This window comes from Vulpes vulpes, chromosome 4 (genome assembly GCF_048418805.1).
Source record: "Vulpes vulpes isolate BD-2025 chromosome 4, VulVul3, whole genome shotgun sequence".
NCBI lineage: Eukaryota > Metazoa > Chordata > Mammalia > Carnivora > Canidae > Vulpes > Vulpes vulpes.
In genome coordinates, this window is record NC_132783.1 from 113592450 (window position 1) to 113613113 (window position 20664).

Consider the following 20664-nt stretch of genomic DNA (forward strand, 5'->3'; position numbering starts at 1 on the left):
TACATGGTCTCTTCTTTATAAGGTCAATACTTTCAGGAACAGGAGACATAACTGGCTTTTCTAACACAGAAGAACGCAGAGACTTACATAGAATGCCAAGATGGAGGAATTTATTCCAAATAAAAGACCAAGATAAGGCCATGGACAGAGATCTAAACAAAACAGATGTAAGTAACATGCCTGATGAAGAATTTAAAGCAATGATCATAAGGACACTCACTGCACCTCAGAAAAGAATGGAACACATCAGTGACAGCCTTAGCACAGAGATAGAAGAATTAAAAAAAAAAAAATCAGAGATGAAGAATACAATAAAAGAGACTGGAAATAGGCCTGATCCAATCAACAGCATGCTGGAAGAAGAAAAGGAACAAATTAGTGACCTAGAAGACAAAATAATGAAAAATAATGAACCTGAACAAAAGAGAGAAAGAGTAATTATGGAACACAAGAATTGAGTTAGGGAACTCAGTGACTCCGTCAAACATAACAACACTGGTGTTATAGGAGTCCAAGAAGAGAGAGAAGAGAGGGAAGAAAATTTATTTCCAGAAACAATAGCAGAAAACTTCCCTAATCTGGGGAAGGAAACAGACATCTAGACCCAGGAAGCACTGAGAACTCCCATCAAAATCAACAAAAGCAGGTCAACACCAACACATTAAATTTGGAAAATACAGTGAAAAAGAAAAAATTTCAAAAGCAGCAAGACAAAAAAGTCCTTTACTTACAAGGAAAAACCCATAAGGCTAGCTGAGATTTCTCAACAGAAACTTGGCAAGGCAGAAGAGAATGACATGGCATGTTTATTGTGCTGCATAAGAAAAATCTGTAGCCAAGAAAACCTATCCAGCAAGGCTATAATTCAAAATAGGAGAGGTAGAGTTTCGCAAACAAAAACTAAAGAAATTCATGACCACTAAACCAGCCCTGCAGGAAATATTAAAGGTAACTCTTTGAGCACAAAGGAGAGATCAGAAGTGACAAAGACAAGAAAGGATCAGAGAAAATCTCCAGAAACAACAAAACAAGTAGTAAAATTACAATAAATATCTATCAATAATTACTTTAAAAAAATAATTACTTTGAACGTGAATGGACTAAACACTCCAATCACAGACAGAGGGTGTCAGAATGAACAACAAAAAAAACAACACCCATCTACATGCTGCCTATATGAGACCCATTTTAGTCCTAAAGATATCTGCAGTTGAAAGTGAGTGGTGGAAAAACATTCATCACACAAATGAATCTCAAAAGAAAGCCATAGTAACAATACTTATATCAGGCAAACTGGACTTTAAAACAAAGACTGTAAAAAAAAAAGACAAGGGTATTATATAATCATTAAAGGGATAAGAAGCTATAACAACAAGAAGCTATAACAATTGTAATTATTTATGCACCCAACATGGGAGTACCCATATATACAAAACAATTAATAACTAACATAAAGGAACTAAAGGATAATATTACAGTAACAATAGGGGACTTTTTTTTTTAATTTTTATTTATTTATGATAGTCACACAGAGAGAAAGAGAGAGGCAGAGACATAGGCAGAGGGAGAAGCAGGCTCCATGCACCGGGAGCCCGACGTGGGATTTGATCCTGGGTCTCCAGGATCACATCCTGGGTCAAAGGCAGGCGCTAAACCGCTGCACCACCCAGGGATTCCCAATAGGGGACTTTAAATCCCTCTTAACAATGGACAGATCATTTAAACTGAAAATCAACAAAGGAACAATGGCCTTGAACAACACACTAGATCAGATGGATTTAACAGACATATTCAGAACGCTACATCTTAAAGCACAGAATATATATTGTTTTCAAATACACATGGAACATTCTCCAGAACAGATCATATATTATGTCACAAAACATTCTCAACAAATACACTAAAACTGAAATCCCACCATGCACCTTTTCTAAAGACTATAACCACAAGAAAAAAATTTGGAAACACCACAAATACAGGGAGGCTAAACAACATGGCTCCTAAACAGTGAATGGGTCAACCAGGAAATCAAAGAAGAAATTTTTAAAAACAGGGAAAGAAATGAAAACACAACAGTCCAAAACCTTTGGGATGCAGCAAAAGCAGTCTTAAGAGGGAAGTATATAGCAATATAGGCCTACCTCAAGGAAGAAAAAACTCAATAAACAATTTAACCTTAAACCTAAAGGAGCTAGAAAAAGAACAAAGCCTAGAGCCAACAGAAGGAAGGAAGTAAATAAGATTAGAGCAGAAATAAATGATATACAAGCTTTAAAAACAATGGAACCTATCAAAGAAACCAGGAGCTGGCTCTCTGAAAAAATTAATAAAATTGATATACCTAAAAAAAAAAAGAAAAAGAAAAAACCAAAAATATATCATGTGCCTAGAATTAAGTCAGCATGAGTACCAATTAGCACATTTGTATGTAGTGACTTAGCTACATTCAGAGCTAGAAGGGTCTTTAGAAATCATTTAATCCAATTCCATCCAGTTTACAAATAAGAAAAATGGTACCAGACAGGTTAAGTGTTTTACCCATCATCACAATAGAAACTGTCACAGAAAAGATTAGATTCTAAGTCTCCTGAATCCCAGGTAAGTGCTCTTTCCACTCGATTAGTTATAAAATCATAAGCTCTCAATAGTGGAATTGACCAAAAAAACAGCAGCCACCAAAAACAAACAAAAAAAACAAATCAATCTTCTAAAAAAATCATATCAAGTCCCAAATCATTAAAACAAAGATTTATCACTTCATAGACAAATAGTAAAAAAAATGAATAAATGTCTGGTGCCAATAAAAGCATCTCCAGAGAAAAAATATACTTAAGACTATAACATTCCTAAGGTATACGGAGGACATTAATAAAACTGAATGCCTTAAATCTGTACTATATGAACTATGTACTTACAGCAGGGAACTCAGGATTTAGGCTGAGCTTACTAACACCAGCAAAACAGCTATGCACTCCTTCCCTACAAATCTTAGTTTACCTCTTTAATTATTTGGGCCCCCTTTTTGTCACTGAATTCCAACTGAGCCAAAGCCTGGTCAATGGACATTCCTCGTATCTAGAATTAAAGGGTAACAGACAAGAGAAGATAAATTAGTTTACAAAGTCAATGTTCCCTTTTCAGTGAAAAGCAAGAGCCTTACATAATACAAATAACTTCTAAAAATAGCTAACTAGTTATATGTCAATTACATCTCAATAAAACTGGGGGAGGGCTCTGACTTAAAAAAATAAAAATAGCTAACGTAGGCAGAGAAGAAAACAAGTTTGAGAACAGATGCCACCCCCTTTAAGTCAAAATCAAACTTAAATGTTTTAACCATAGAACTGAGAACCGAGATTATAAATGTTTTAATAATATTGAGAGCAGACATGAGAGAACACAGGGTGGCGAGCATCACACTAGGTATGAAAGACTATCTTTTTTGCAGGATAAGTGTATTATATGTTTATATCTGGGGCTTTGTCTTCTCTCATAGATAAATTTCATTCTCCTGGGGAAAATCTTAAAAAGCAATGGTTTTGAAATTTGAATCAACTTTATTTTTTTGAATCAACTTTTAAGATAAATAAGCTTGTTTCCTACATTCTCTCAGAGTACAGTTTCCTGATGCCTTTGTTCTTAATATCCATGTATCCAATGTGATTTAGTTCCTCAGAAAAAAGGTAAAAATTAAGCAGAATCACTCATTTCTGAGCAAATCATTCATGGATTACCTAACAACTGTCTGAAACTGTAATTATATTCTTCACTTTCTGGAAAAATCAGGGTGATTTTTTTCAATTTTTCAAATTACAGAGGAAAATTCAAATTGTGGGGGAAATTTCAAATACTTCTTTTCCTAAGTATTATATGGTAATGTCATTTTAGCTTACCAATTTTGCCAAATACCACATCTTGTCTTTGCTGTATTTTATTTGCCTTCGACAATGGTAGATTTCCTTACAAATAGGGAAAAGGAAAAACAAGTTAGCAAATTGATCAAAATAATAACATACTGTTAATGCCTTACTGTTAATAAAGCTTTAACTTTTTATGCCTAATGAAAATGTTGCCACAAGAAACAATGACATTATTAAGAATTTGGAGATTTTTTTTCCCTACATACACTAAGTTGTATTTTTCCAGTCTCACTATGTTAAAAAGGTCATTAAGACAGTAATAGAGGGATCCCTGGGTGACGCAGCGGTTTGGCGCCTGCCTTTGGCCCAGGGCGCGATCCTGGAGACCCAGATCGAATCCCATGTCGGGCTCCCAGTGCATGGAGCCTGCTTCTCCCTCTGCCTGTGTCTCTGCCTCTCTCTCTCTCTCTGTGACTATTATAAATAAATAAAATTAAAAAAAAAATTTTGAAGAAAAAAAAGAAAAAAAAACCATAATTTAAAAAAATAAATAAATAAATAAATGTTTAACCAATCATCCATTACATAATTTACAGTTCACAAAGTACTTTCTAAACCCATTATTTCATTTGACCTAACTCTATGAGTTGGGAGAAAAAACACTTTACAATCCTTTTACAGGGGTGCCTGGATGGCTCAGGTGGTAAAGCATCATACTCTTGGTTTTGGCTCTGATCATGATCTCAGGATCATGGGATTGAGCCCTGAATTGAGCTCCCTGCTCAGTGTGGAGTCTGCTTGAGATTCTCTCTCTCTCCCTGCTCTCCCCTCCGACTCACTCTCTTTCTCTCAAATAAATAAATCTTTTTAAAAAGAATAATCCTTTCCCTGGTAAAAACCAGGAAAAAAAAAAAAATCAGACAAATCAAGTGACTTAGCCAAGATTGCAAACCTTGTGAGAGACAAAGTTGGAAGTCAAAGTGCCATACAGGGAAGTATATGAAGTGCCTAACACAATGTCTGGTAAGTGTATCTTTAAAGTTCCCCTATGACTGTAAAACCCAACTTCTTTCCACTACTACACCATATTGCTCCTTTAAAATAATTAGAAAACATTTGTCAAGGCAAACAATAGTAAGGGAGACTTCAGAACTTGCTAACATTCTGACTTCTGCTGGAAATTTTCAAATGCCTGAGAAACAACAGAGTTTTCCCAAGGGGCCATCTTTTAATATGTAGCAGATTTCATTTCAGTTCCAATAGAAGCTGACAGACTGAAAACTGTAGCAATAGCCTAATTACATTTTCAGCAATAAAGTGTCCAGGGGAGCACTGGAGAGGAAAGAAGAACTGTCATGACTGATAATATTCATCTGTGAAAATTAATACACTCAATAAAATCTTTTGTGTAAGAAACCCTTCAATTCTTGGTTTCTCATGGTGGGCTATCTCCAAACCTGAATTGTATATGATTATCTTCAAATTTTGTAAGAAAGATATTGTACTCCTGGCAAGAGCATGGGGAAAAAAGGAAACAAGTATTTAACAAAAAAGAAAAGTTATTCAATCATTTTCTTTTAAAACAAAAAGCTCAACATTTCCTTGAGGCAGGTGCAATGTCTAAAGGCATTTTCTAAACACAAGCCAGACAAACCTATCATTGCAAATAGATAAAGTGGCAAAGAGAGATCAGAGGGCTCAGTTAAATGTCACTATTAACCAACCTATACAGTAAATTAGATAAATTTAGGATACAATGTGCAAGATAGTTATTCAAATAAAATGAAAGTAAGCCTAAGTTGCAAAATGTCTAAACCACTAACTTCCAAAGAAACTAATTTATTTTGCATATAACTAAACGATAAAAAGATTGTCTGGGATCCGTGGATGGCTCAGTGGTTTAGCACTTGCCTTTGGCCCAGGGCGTGATCCTGGGGTCCCAGGATCGATTCCAGCATCAGGCTCCCTGCCTTGAGCCTGCTTCTCCCTCTGCCTGTGTCCCTGCCACTCTCTGTGTCTTTCATGAATAAATAAATAAAATCGTTAAAAAAAAAAAAATTATGACCAAATGGGGCACATGGGTGGCTCTGTCAATTAAGCATCCAACTCTTGATTTTGTCTCAAGTCATTATCTCAGGGTCATTGAAATTGAGTCCTGCATTGGGCTCTGTGCTGGGCATAGAGCCTGCTTGAGATTCTCTCTCTCCTTTTCTCTCTGCCCCTCTCCCCTAATTTTCCTCCCCATCCACACACACTCTCACTCAAAAAAAAAAAAAAAAGTGTTGCCTAATAAAAGTCCAAACTAGAGCTAATAAAAGTCCAAACTAGAGCTAAAAAAAAAAGTAAAAAAAAGTGTTGCCTAATTAAAGTCCAAACTAGAGCAAAAAAAGTGTTGCCTAATAAAAGTCCAAACTAGAGCTTTCCAGGATGCTCTATTGAGATTTATAATTTATTGAGATTTATGATTTATAAGTATGACTTATCAATATGTCAATTAATCCATAAATTAAAAACATGCCTCCTATAGAAATGGTTGTTCAAATAGTTTTAATATAGTGTCACTATATTTTTAGTTTATTTAATATAGCTTTCTTCACAGATAGTGCAAAAGTAAACTCAAGCCCAAATTAACAAGGCCTATTATGAAGAAAACCATTTAATTTTTTTCTGGCTCATTTTCTTTACCCTGATGCAGCCACAAGTAAGATAAAGTCTATAGGAGTCTATGCTATTTGGAAATTGATGTTAGCTAAATTAGAAAAAGTCTTAAAAATAATAGGAATGGCCTAAATGTGCCTAAATTGGTGACATGCATTTTAATTTACTGCTATAGGATTTATTCACTACTGATCCACTATTATTTAACTTCATATTTCAGGGACGCCTGGTTGGCTCAGCGGTTGAGCACCTGCCCCTGGCTCAGGGCATGATCCGTGGTCTCAGGATCGAGTCCCACATAGGGCTCCCTGCATGGAGCCTGCTTCTCCTTCTGCCTACGTCTCTGCCTTTCTCTGTGTCTTTCATGAATAAATAAATAAAATCTTAAAAAAAAAACTTCATATTTCAATGCTGAATATCAGAATGAGTTAGAACAGTAAATATTATTTGATTCCCTTTTATTTTTTTCTAATATTTTATTTATCCGTTTATTTGAGAGAGAGAGACAGAGTGCACAAGAGAGAGAGCAAGTATGAGGCTGGGGAGGTAGGAGGGACAGAGGAAGAGAGACTGTTAGGCTGACTCTGACACAAGGCTTGATCTCACGTCCCTGAGATCATGACCTGAGCCAAAACCAAGAGTTGGACGCCTAACTGACTGAGCTACCCAGGTGTCCCTATCTGACCTCCTTTTAAATTAGGGATAAAACTAGTTTTTAAAATGTTTGCAGTTAGCACATTGGCAAGTACAAGGTCACACTGCTGCATATAATGACAGTATAAGAACTATGTGGCTAGGTATGCAAACTACTCCATTATTAAGCTAGGTATTTAATGAAGGACATTAATATTTCACTCATAACAGGTACAAACGCACCACTGTCAATTTACTAAATACTATTTAGAGTTGGGAAATGTTATTTTCTAAAAGTCATAATTTGTTCCCAAGAGGATTACTCAAACAAATTCTGTGATCTACTTGTTAACTACTTGAATTTTGCCATTTGGAATATATCTTAAAGTGCATTTAGTTTAATGCCAAAAAGACTAGTACCATGAAATACAAATTTTTTCTTTTAGATTCTGGACCTGACAAATGTCATGATGTCTTTCTCAATTAACATCTAGGTTCGGGGCAGCCCAAGTGGCTCAGCAGTTTAGTGTTGCCTTCAGCCCAGGGTGTGATCCTGGAGACCTGGGATCAAGTCCCACATCGGGCTCCCTGCATGGATCCTGCTTTTCCCTCTGCCTGTGTCTCTGCCTCTCTCTCTGTCTCTCATGAATAAATAAAAGCTTAAAAAAAAAAATCTAAATTCAAAGAGCTCAAGTTAAGAAAGCTCATTAATAGGAAATTTTTTATTTATGATATTCATAAAAATATGTCACTCCTCCTAAACATTGTTAATTATAAAATTAGCACAGATTCTGCCACAAATCTAACTTTTAAGTTCTGATGGTAAGATAAAATATGGAAGTCAGAAAGTTATGCACTTGAACTATTAGCATCTTTTTCTCTTTTATTCCCCAAAGAAGTAGGAGCTCTCTAAATCAACAAATTAACTCCTCTAAGAAAAAAGAAAGAAAACATAAAACTGTACTAACTCAGACCAAAACTTGGCAACTGAATCCTAATGAAAGGCAAGCTGTCAAATTCCTATAAAAACTAAGCAAATAACATTACTTAGATGAAACTGATTATACAGTAGCCTTAAATCCCAAAGGCCTTTAAAAGATGTTTTCTAAACTGGATGACTTATAATTAACATTACTGATTCTATTAACAATATTTATTAATTAATAATTAATTCTATTTCTAAGCACTCACCACAGTTTATTTTCTTAAGGATTTAAATGTTGCCATCTTGTTTATGCCGTCATTACTTGTCTAAGCTTTGTGACAGATACCTATGTATTCCACAGCAAATTCCCATTAAGCTGGAAATTAGTCTTGTATCTCAGGCTAGAACTCTCACAAGCAGTTTGTAGGAAAAAAGAATTCCGAGCAGCTTAAGATGAGATAAAATTCAGTATCTCTGAAAGCAATCCAATGATGAAATTCAAACCTTAGTTCAAAGCTTTGTGAATTACAAACAAAAAAATCACAACTAAGTGTGTCTACGTTCAAATTTAAAATGTTGGCAAACCACACATATGATTTAAATATGGTTAACAGTTTAAGTCATTCCTGCCAACCCCTCGTGCTTCACTACCAAGAATGTATTAGCAAGCCTCTTAAGAGTCAAAAATCTGTCAGGATAGCTCAAGTTATTAGCTTAGTTTTAGAGTTAAAGCTCCCAACAGAAGGCTAGGTCAAGGCAAACAAATAAGTAAAACAGACAATCTTTTAAAACTACCAAGAAGCGTGACAGGCAATGAGGAGGGCACCTGACGGGATGAGCACTGGATGTTATACTGTATGTTGGCAAACTGAACTTAAATTTTAAAAATGTAAAACAAAAATCAAACAAAAAAAACCCTATCCACAACAAAAATAAATAAATAAAAATAAAACTACCAAGAAGATAAATGTAGAACAACTTCTGTATCAATCAAATGATCACACAAATTGAGGTATACTTTTTTTTCCCTTCCTTCACATGGAACAGTAAATCAATGCTAGTCATGTAAGAGTAAAAGCTCTTTATCAAAATTAGGAGATTCTTTCTTTAAAAAAAAAAAAAATTTGAGAGAGAGCGCTCGTGCATGAGTGGGGAGGAGCAGAGGGAGAAAGAATATGAAGCAGACTCTGCACGGAGTGCAGAGTCCAATGCAGGGCTCATTCTCATGACCACAAAATCATGACTTGAGCCAAAAACCAAAGTCAGATGCTCAACCAACTGAGCCACCCAGGTGCCCCAAGAGATTATTTCTACCCACAAACTTACTGCTGGTCTCCGAGGTTCTCCAGGCAACTGTGGAGGATAAACAATTTTATTCTTCTTTTCCCATTTTCGAGAAATGTCCAGAGACCCACTCATGTGGATATATGACTGGGGTAAAAGATTGTGGGATGAGAGAAGCCTATAAGACAAAAAACACTTAGAATTTTTTCCAGAGCTTATGTATCTCCTGAACCACATCAGCTCTATTTTGATCAAAATTATTTAAGGATTGCAAGTGTAAAGAGTCTAGATGTATTCATTAATAGAGAACAATTTTACATAAAAATACCACAAAAAGCTAGTTCACTGCAAAATAAGAGTAAAAAGTTGATAACTAGCATAATCAAATAATAAACAGTAATTAACTCAAGATCTCTTGCCCTGACTGGCCAAAAAATACTAACTCTCTAACAGAAGTCAGCTTAGTCCTAAAATAGACTTAAAGAAGACACAATGGATCCCTGGCCTGACCTGTAGAATTCCTCAATTTTGGCAAGTAGGCAAGACAAATCACAATATTTTGTAATCCCTAAGAAATTAATGGATAAAGGTGGCATTATTTGCCTCCTGAGGAAAGAACTCACTACCCACCGTCCATGAAGTAGTCTCTCTACAAAAAACAAACCTGAATTAATTAAGTTTCTAGATTCAATACAGGAAATACAGAGACAGGGGAACATGTTTAGCAATAGGAGATGGATGTGCTCAGCAAAATTCAAGCCGTACAAATTCTACAAGACAAACAGCCCACTTTCTTCAATAAACTACAACGGGAAAAAGAAAGAGCTAAATAAAGAACCTACTGATTAAGACTTAAGAGAAATATCGATTAATTTCAATATGTAGATTATTATAATTTTAAAAGTACAAGAGTTATTTAACCATTGGAAATTTGAACATTAACTCGATATTGGTTACTTCTTAATGAGCTATATAGTGAAATATTTACTGATTAAATAGTATGCTATACGGGATTTGTTTCAAAATATGATAGAGTAGGGGCCACAGATAAAACAAGACTGGCCATGAGTTATTGTTGAAGTTGGGTTCATGAGGGTTCATCATATTATCTACTTTTTTTATATCTAGGTATATCCAAATAACACACAAACTTGGTGTTTCCCTACTATACAGAATATAAAGTCTAAACTCCTAGGAAGACACAAAAGGCCTTTTATAATCTAACTTGAAACTGGCCATCTTGGCTCATCTAACCTTATGGCCAGGCCACGGAAACATTCATTGTTCCCTGAACAAACCATATATTTTCAGATCTTTATACTTTTGATTATATTGTTTCTTCCTTAATCATTGTCTCCTGAATGAAACACTTATCCTGTTTTAAGCTCTAGCTCAAATGTCACCTCAATGCAAGGCATCACTCGATCCCTTCTCCCAGACAACCACTCTCTCCACTATCTTTGTACTCTGTTCTTGCCAGCCATGGAGCAGTGAGTTGGGACTATGGTACTGTAAGGTGGCTGTAGAATGAGTTCCTGTAGTAAGTGTATAGATTTGAGCCTTCTGAGGGCAAGCATAACATCCTCTGTATTCCAGCACTAAGGACAATATCTGGCACATGGATACAGAGTAAATATTTAACCTAGACTTAAATATTCAAAGTTGTTGTAAATTGGCAGATGTTCACACAATTTATGCAACTGGATAATACATTCAGCAAGGCCTTTGTTTTTAATTTTAAAACCATTTAGACTAAAGGATTTTATTTTATTTTTTTCATGTTTAACAAACTTTAACTCAAATGTGAAAGTTCAGTACAAGCCATTTGTAGGGCTTGGGACTTGTTCTTTTAAAAACAAGAATGGAGGAATGCAACAGAATGATCTTTCCACTTTTCTTCAGAAACTTTCAAAGAAAGGATAGATCATAGGGCTATAAAGATCCATTCAGTCATACCCACTTTCTCCCCTATCAATAGTCTTTCACCCATTCCATAATCTTAATACACATTCCTGAAGGAAGATTTATAGTTCAGCTTGCTTACATAACCATTTAAAAATACTTAGCACCAGCTTGCTTCCTATAATGCCAAACAAATCAAATCATGAAACTACTTCAATATGCATTTCTTCTTTTTAAAACAAGAGGGTACTTATTTTTAGAAAGCAATACTTAGCCTACAGATACATTTCCCAGAAATGGCATGTGCCATTCAAAGGCCTAGACACACTCATGCTTTCAAAGTGGAATACCTAGCCTAATGTGCATGAATGGCAAAGTTGAAGATCCATATTATAACTATTTTTTCTATTTATTTGAAGCACAGTAAAAAAAAATTGGTACACTTTGGAAATTCAGTGGCACAAGGTACACTGCCATAACTTGACGGACATTATACAGTTAAAAAAAAAAAAAGGAAATAAAAAGGAAAAAAATTCCCCTGTTTGAAACACTTCATTACATAATTTTACCTGCCCAAACAGACCATTTACAAATACTAGGTCAATAAACTGCTAACATCCATAAAAAGGTAGCTTTCTTACTAAAATGCAAGAATTTAAAAGATTGGTATCTAAACAAGAAGACAAAAACAAACTGGAATGAAAACCTAGATATCACATCTAAAATCGGGGCTTTTTGTTTGGGCCTTCATACTCTTCTCTCCCTCTACCATATCCTGCTGGAGTTCCAGGCCCCATTCCTCTAGGACCCTGTCCACCCACAGGTCCCACACCTCCCTGCCCAAAGCGCTCAGTATGCATGTCGCTTCCCATCATGGAACCACTCATGGTTGCTGGTGGGACTCCAGGATTAGCTTCATAACCTATGCCACTGTCACCACTTAGAGGTGGAAATTTCTGGCCTCCTGAACCATAGGGATCTCCCATGTTCATTGCTCCTCCACCACCCATTCTCATGTCTCTTTCTCTTGGATCCATGTACCCCATCTGGCTATAACTTTCCTCTCTTTGGCGTCTCATTTGTTCTTCCATCTCACGCTGCCGAATCATCATCTCTTCTTCCCTTCTACGTCGTTCTTCTTCTTGCCTTAGTTGCGTTTCTTTACGTTTCTGCATTTCTTGATTGTGAAGTTCTTCCATGCATCTTAATTCTTCCTGGCGTCTCATCAGATCTTGACGCAAAAGATGTGCCTGATGCTCATGATAGGCATCTTCCATTTCATTTTCCAATTTGTCTTTTGCATCTTTCATGTTTTTTTCAACTTGTTCCCTTTGCTGTTTTTCCATTTCATCCAGGGACTTCCATCGCTGAGAATATTCATACTCAAATGTGCCATGCTGGGCAAAACGAGGAGGTGTTTCTCTCTCCTTTTGATACATTGGATTCTTCTGTGCAAGTTTTTCAGGAAGGCCATCTTCATCATCTAATTGTTCAAGTGGTTCCACAATGACTGGACGAGGCGTTGTTGTCAGTAAGAAAACACCTTCGCTGCATCTTTCAAATGCTTTTCTTGCCGCTGGTTTAGAAGCAAATTCAACAATGCCTTTCCCTGTAGATCTCCCACGATCATCCACGATTACAACAGCCCAAATTGGCTAAAGGCTTCTCCCAACAGTTCATTGGAAACATAAGGTGAAAGATTTCGCACGGACAGGGCAGCAGCACGTGTGGCAAAGCGAACCCGAAGCTGCCTACCCCTCATGGGTGTATCATCCAGTTCAGCTTTGGCAATTTCAGCCAATGCCCTAGATTCAAGTTTAATAAACCCAAATCCTTTGCCTTCGTTGATAAAAACTTCTCCGTATTTAGCAGAGTCTTTTGAATCCATCCTCCGTGATGTCAGCAGGTAGATTCCCGAAAACAACCTGCAGCGCGGGGTGTAGGTTTTCTCTCCGGGCCTCCACAGCAGACACAAGTTGGCTTTGAACCCCTCCGAGTCGGGGATCTCCTCGCTGCGGCCGCCGGGCCCGCCGGGCGGGGGCCCCTGGTGGTGCTGCTGGTGGTGGGGCGGGTGGCGCTGCCGCCCTCCGCGCGGCTCCCCCCCTCCCCCACCCCGCCCTCCGCGCGGCTCCCCCCTCCCCCACCCCCGCCCTCCGCGCGGCTCCCCCCTCCCCCACCCCGCCCTCCGCGCGGCTCCCCCCCTCCCCCACCCCGCCCTCCGCGCGGCTCCCCCCCTCCCCCACCCCGCCCTCCGCGCGGCTCCCCCCTCCCCCACCCCGCCCTCCGCGCGGCTCCCCCCCTCCCCCACCCCGCCCTCCGCGTGGCTCCCCCCCTCCTCCACCCCGCCCTCCGCCCTCCGCGCGGCTCCCCCCCTCCCCCACCCCGCCCTCCGCGCGGCTCCCCCCCTCCCCCACCCCGCCCTCCGCGCGGCTCCCCCCTCCCCCACCCCGCCCTCCGCGCGGCTCCCCCCCTCCCCCACCCCGCCCTCCGCGTGGCTCCCCCCCTCCTCCACCCCGCCCTCCGCCCTCCGCGCGGCTCCCCCCTCCCCCACCCCGCCCTCCGCGCGGCTCCCCCCTCCCCCACCCCGCCCTCCGCGCGGCTCCCCCCTCCCCCACCCCGCCCTCCGCGTGGCTCCCCCCCTCCTCCACCCCGCCCTCCGCACTCCGCGCGGCTCCCCCCCTCCCCCACCCCGCCCTCCGTGCGGCTCCCCCCTCCCCCCCCGCCCTCCGCGCGGCTCCCCCCCTCCCCCACCCCGCCCTCCGCGCGGCTCCCCCCTCCCCCACCCCGCCCTCCGCGCGGCTCCCCCCCTCCCCCTCTGCCCTCCGCGCGGCTCCCCCCCTCCCCCACCCCGCCCTCCGCGCGGCTCCCCCCTCCCCCACCCCGCCCTCCGCGCGGCTCCCCCCCCTCCCCCACCCCGCCCTCCGCGTGGCTCCCCCCCTCCTCCACCCCGCCCTCCGCCCTCCGCGCGGCTCCCCCCCTCCCCCACCCCGCCCTCCGCGCGGCTCCCCCCTCCCCCACCCCGCCCTCCGCGCGGCTCCCCCCCTCCCCCTCCGCCCTCCGCGCGGCTCCCCCCTCCCCCACCCCGCCCTCCGCGCGGCTCCCCCCTCCCCCCCCGCCCTCCGCGCGGCTCCCCCCCTCCCCCCCGCCCTCCGCGCGGCTCCCCCCCTCCCTCCCGCCCCAGTGCGGCGGCTTGGGGTGGCCGCCGGGGGTACTCAGGTCGAGCCGCCGCCGGGCTTTGGCCGCCCGGCATTTTGCGACCTTTCGGGCCTCGGGGGCCTGGGCCCTGTTTCGGCCCCGGGCCCCTGCGGGCGGAGGCGGCGGGCCCGTGGTGGGGACCTCTGCTGCTCGGCGGCGCGGGCGGGGGCGCCCCAGGCGGCGCCGAGGTGGCTGCGGGCGGCCGGCAGCGGGGTCGGGGTCGGGGTCGGGGTGGGGGTGGGGCCCGGGCCCGCAGGGGCCCCCGAGGTCGGAGGAGTCGCGGGCGGTGCCGAGCCGGAGGCGGGGGCGCGCTGCCCACTCCCGGCGCCGGGCCGGGCCGGGCCCCTGAGGACCCACAGGCTTGGACGAGTCCTGCGGCGGCGGCGGCGGCAGCTGCTGGTGCGGAGGTGGTGGCGGGATCGGGGGTGTGGGGCCGCCCTGGCCCAGGCCGGGCCCCACGGGCCCCCGGTTCTGATTGAGGCCCATGCCGGGCGGCGGGGAGCGGAGGGCCGGTGGAAGCCGCCGCCGCCGCGGCTCCGGAACCGGTCCCGAGACATGTCTGTGATCAAGGGGCGGTCGAGGCAGAAGCGGAGAAGTCGCTCGGGGAACGTGGGGGCCACCTTGCTTCGCACAAGATGGCGGATGACACAGGCCTAGACTAAGGGATTTTAAAAATCTATTTTCCTACTGGCTCATTTCTCTTACTGTCCCTCAAGTTCACCACTTTATATCCCGATATTAAGATCAGTACCACCAAAATACTTGACAGAATCTTTGCCATCCACGCTTAGGTTCCACTATTTTAACTGAAAAGCACAAGACTAGGATACACGATGTTGGAGGGCAGACTTTCCATTAAAAAAAAAAAATGTAAGCTAAGTGATGAGGGCAGAGATTATGGAGTCAAGTAAACCTGGGTCTAATCTTAATTCTAATACGACGTAAATGGCCTTGGGGACACCACATAACTTTCCAGAGTTCAGTTTTCTCATTGGTAAATGGAATAATAACCATAATTACCTCATAGGCTTCTTGAAGAGCTCAAATAAGATACTTTAAGTAAAATATTTAACCCGACACTTACAAAGGCTCAATAAAATTGATGTTATTGCTTTTAGAATAATACCCACTTCATTCTGTTAATGGTGGATAAATAATTAATGTACTGCCCCTTATGATGTCTAGCACATGATAAACACTGATGGCTAGTATTAATTTTAAATCAGGCCCTCTCAACAGTTCATCTCTCCTATTCTCCAAAAAACTGAACACTGTGAACTATAAACTTTATATTACACAATTTCAAACCTTCTTCTCATATTTGCAATTATGATCATTTGCCTCTCTCCTGCTGTAATTCATAGGCACACTAAGTTCATCAACTCTTTGGGCCTCCATTTTTTTATGAAAACAGGAATTGGAGTACATTATCTGTAGGGGGTTTCTGAACTTTAATTATATCCTGAATCTCATTGTTGACATAGGATTACGGAAACACAAACCCCTTGGCTTCTATTTAATTCTTCAATGAAACCACTGTTAATAGAGTTGCAGCCCCCAGTAGTCCGATTCCAGCAGCACAGGGCCCCAGATACCAGGGCGCCCAAGAGGACAAAGCTGGTGATCCCACGTTCCCCCGGAACAGGCAGAAGCAAGGACTCTCCTGCTGCTGGGTGCCCCCCCAAGCTGTGCAGAGCAGCATAGCTGCGTCGGCCCTGGGAGCATCTAGGCCAGTGTGGACTGGGAGACTGCGTTAGTTACTTGCAGGGAACTGACTCCAGAGCTGGAAATCCAGCCGCCACCATTGTTTTTCCTTCTTGCTTCACCTTGTGCCTGGGAGACACGGGGCCACCAGGGAGCAAAGGCCTCACAGGGTAAACAACTCCCACTGAGCCTGGCACCCGGCAGGGGACGGGGCATCTCCCCCAGGTACACACACCTGAGAATCAGCACAGCACCCCTCCCCCAGAAGACCAGCTGGAAGAACAGGGAAGAGCGTTCTTGGCCAAGCAGTGCTGGAAAGCTCCAGGACCAAGGGAAAATCAAGGGAATATAATATATAGAACGAGAGGGTTTCCCCTCTTTTAAAATTTTTTTTCCTTTTTCCATTATACTCGCTTTTATATCAGACTAAAAACTTAGTTTTTTCTCTTTTCCCACCTTAACTACAATATTTTACCAGCTCTTCATTTTTAAGTTTCTTCCTTTTTGACTTCCGTATTTCTACAATTACATGTCTTAGACATACTTTTCATTTCTGGATTCCCTTCAACATATTCAATTTAATTTTGGGAGATATATGATATGGGTTTTGTTTTCTCTGCCTCATTTTATTCTAAAATGGTGGAAGTTAATACCTTCTAAAACATGACCAACATACACCCATAACCAAGTGGAATACCATGCCGGTTCATTCTGTGAGATTATATTCTCCCTTTGTTCCCATTCTGCCCCCCTCTTTTATCTTGTTTATATTTTGGTGGTCAATGTTGGGGCTATCTACAAGTATTGCTGATTTATATAAATTTGGGATTGAGCATCTTCTAACATACAGAACTTAATGTACTCAGAACAAAGAGAACCACCCCTTAGGACCCCTCAGGTAGACTACATTCTCCCTCCACTACCACTTCTTCACCACCACCATCTCCCAGTCCCCCCTTTTTCTCTTTTTTCTTTTTCTTTTTTTTTTTTTTCTTTTTTCCTCCTTCTTTGGGATTTTCGGTCTTTTATTTTTTTTACTACTTTGTTTTAAAATTTGTTTTTCACTTCAGTGGTCCTTTTGTTTCATTTCGTTCTGACCTTCTTTTTCATTTTCTGGTCTCTGACCTCGTCAGAATCATCTAGGATGGAATTTACTTAGGTTGTGGTTGTTATTCTTGACTCACCCCGCTCATACAGCCACTCTGCACTGAACAAAATAATCAGAAACAGCACTCTCTGCCACAGAGTTACAGAATATGGATTTCAATTCGATGTCAGAAAGCCAATTCAGAAGCACAATTATAAAGCTACTGGTGCTGGAAAAAAGCATAAAGGACTCTAGAGACTTCATGACTACAGAATTGAAGGCCTAATCAGGCCAAAATTAAAAATAAATTGTAAATTTGTTTTATTTTATTTATTTATTCATGAGACACAGAGAAAGAGAGAGGCAGACACAGGCAGAGGGAGAAGCAGGCTCCGTGCAGGGAGCCCGAAGTGGGACTCGCTCCTGAGATGCCCTGTGCCAAAGGCAGCTGCTTAACCGCTAAGCCAGCCATGCATCCCAATTAAAAATAAATTAAATGAGATGCAATCCAAACTGGATGTGCTTATGGCTAGAGTTAATGAGATGGAAGAAAGAGTGAGTGACATAGAAGACAAGTTGATGGTAAGGAAGGAAGCTGATGAAAAAAGAGAAAAACAATTAAGAGACCATGAGGAAAGGTTAAGGGAAATAAATGATAGTCTGAAAAGGAAGAATCTACGTATAATTGGGGTTCCAGAAGATGCCGAGATGGAGAGAAGGCCAGAAAGTATATGTAAACAAATCACAGCTAAGAACTTCCCTAATTTGGAGAGGGAAACAGGCATTCAGATCAAGACAGAGAGGACCCCCTTACTGCAAAATCAATAAAAACTGTTCAACACCTCACATTTAATAGTGAAACTTGCAAATTCCAAAGATAAAGAGAAAATCCTAAAGGCAGCTCGAGACAAGAGATTCTAAAGTTATATGGGGAGAAATATCAGATTAACAGCAGATATCTCCACAAAGACCTGGCAGACCAGAAAGGGCAGGCAGGATATATTCAGGGTACTAAAAGAGAAGAACATGCAGCCAAGAATACTTTATCCAGCAAGGCTGTCATTCAGAATAGAAGGAGAGATAAAAAGCTTCCAGGATAGGCAGAAACTGAAAGAGTATGTGACCACCAAACCAACTCTGCAGGAAATATTAAGGAGGACCCTGTAAAACAAAGAGGAAGCCCAAAGAAATAATCCACAAACAGGAATTGAATCGGTATTACGATGACACTAAATTTGTATCTTTCAATAGCTACTCTGAACATGAGTGGGCTAAATGATCCCATCAAAAGACGCAGGATTTCGGAGTGGATCAAAAAGCAAGACCCATCTATTTGCTGTCTACAAGAGATTCATTTTAGACCAAAGGACACCTCCAGCCTGAAATGAAAGGTTGGAGAACCATTTACCACTGAAATGGTCCTCAAAAGAAAGCTGAGGTAGCAATCCTCATATCAGATAAATTAAAGTTTGTACCAAAGACTGTAATATAAGATGAAGAGAACACTGTATCATATTTAAAGGATCTATCCAACAAGAACCTAACAATCATGAATATTTATGCCCCTACTGTGGGAGCTGCCAAGTATATCAATCAATTAATAACCAAAGTAAAGAGATACTTAGATAATTATACACTAATAGTAGGAGACTTCAACACGGCACTTTCTGCAAATGAACAGATATTCTAAGCACAACATCTCCAAAGAAACAAGAGCTTTAAATGATACACTGGACCAGATGGATTTCGCAGATACATACAGAACTTTCCAAAAGCAACTGAATACGCATTCTTCTCAAGTGCACATGGAATTTTTTCCAGAATAGACCACGTACTGGGTCACGAGTCAGGTCTCAACCAATACCAAAAGACTGGGATTGTTCCCTGCATATTTTCAGACCACAATGCTTTGAAACTAGAACTCAATCACAAGAAGAAATATGGAAGAAACTCAAACACAAGGAGGTTAAAGAGCATTCTACTAAAAGATGAATGGGTCAACCAGGAAATTAGAGAGGACGTAAAAAGATTCATGGAAACTAATGAAAAAGAAGATGCAAGGATTCAAAATCTCTGGGATACAGCAAAAGCAGTCTTTTTTTTTTTTTTTTTTTTTAAGATTTATTCACTTATTTATTCATGATAGATATAGAGAGAGAAAGAGAGAGGCAGAGACACTGGAGGAAGAAGAAGCAGGCTCCATGCCGGGAACCCAACGTGGGACTCGATCCCGGGACTCCAAGATCACGCCCTGGCAGAATTAATATTGTAAAAATGTCAATGTTACCCAGGGCAATTTACACGTTTAATGCAATCCCTATCAAAATACCATGGACTTTCTTCAGAGAGTTAGAACAAATTATTTTAAGATTTGTGTGGAATCAGAAAAGACCCCGAATAGCCAGGGGAATTTTAAAAAAGAAAACCATAGCTGGGGGCATCACAATGCCAGATTTCAGGTTGTACTACAAAGCTGTGGTCATCAAGACAGTGTGGTACTGGCACAAAAACAGACACATAGATCAATGGAACAGAACAGAGAAGCCAGAAGTGGACCCTGAAATGTATGGTTATCTAATATTCGATAAAGGAGGAAAGACTATCCATTGGAAGAAAGACAGTCTCTTCAATAAATGGTGCTGGGAAAATTGGACATCCACATGCAGAAGAATGAAACTAGACCACTCTCTTTCACCATACACAAAGATAAACTCAAAATGGATGAAAGATCTAAATGGGAGACAAGATTCCATCAAAATCCTAGAGGAGAACACAGGCAACACCCTTCTTGAACTCAGCCACAGTAACTTCTTGCAAGATACATCCACGAAGGCAAAAGAAACAAAAGCAAAAATGAACTCTTGGGACTTCATCAAGATAAGAAGCTTTTGCACAGCAAAGGATACAGTCAACAAAACTAAAAGACAACCAACAGAATGGGAGAAGATATTTGCAAATGATGTATCAGATAAAGGGCTAGTTTCCAAGTTCTATAAAGAACTTATTAAACTCAACACTAATGAAACAAACAATCCAATCATGAAATGGGCAAAAGACATGAAGAGAAATCTCACAGAGGAAGACATAGCATGGCCAACATGCACATGAGAAAATGCTCTGCATCACTTGCCATCAGGGAAATACAAATCCAAACACAATGAGATACCACCTTACACCAGTGAGAATGGGGAACATTAACAAGGCAGGAAACCACAAATGTTGGAGAGGATGCAGAGAAAAGGGAACCCTCTTACACTGTTGGTGGGAATGTGAAATGGTGCAGTCACTCTGGAAAACTGTGTGGAGGTTCCTCAAAGAGTTAAAAATAGACCTGCCCTACGACCCAGCAATTGCACTGTTGGGGATTTACCCCAAAGATTCAGATGCAATGAAACGCCGGGACACCTGCACCCCAA

General features: G+C 41.5%; 1 protein-coding gene and 1 pseudogene across 9 annotated transcripts in view; both read right to left on the reverse strand.

Annotated features, from left to right (window-relative positions):
• Positions 1–20664, reverse strand: part of MRPL22 (mitochondrial ribosomal protein L22) — a 37626-nt gene that overhangs the window by 9514 nt on the left and 7448 nt on the right. For 4 of the 9 annotated variants that reach the window (XM_072756769.1, XM_026008051.2, XM_072756770.1 and 1 more), the window contains 3 exons: positions 9403–9538; positions 3894–3959; positions 2998–3075 (listed from right to left, as the gene is read on the reverse strand). The exons of 2 other annotated variants lie outside the window; for them this stretch is intronic. In XM_072756769.1, coding sequence (XP_072612870.1) covers positions 2998–3075; positions 3894–3959; positions 9403–9538 — 280 coding nt within the window. The remainder of the gene's footprint in view (positions 1–2997; positions 3076–3893; positions 3960–9402; positions 9539–20664) is intronic. 3 more of the 9 variants (XM_072756767.1, XM_072756774.1, XM_072756771.1) reach the window with 1 other exon arrangement.
• LOC112927648 (splicing factor, proline- and glutamine-rich-like) lies at positions 11647–15353 on the reverse strand (annotated as a pseudogene).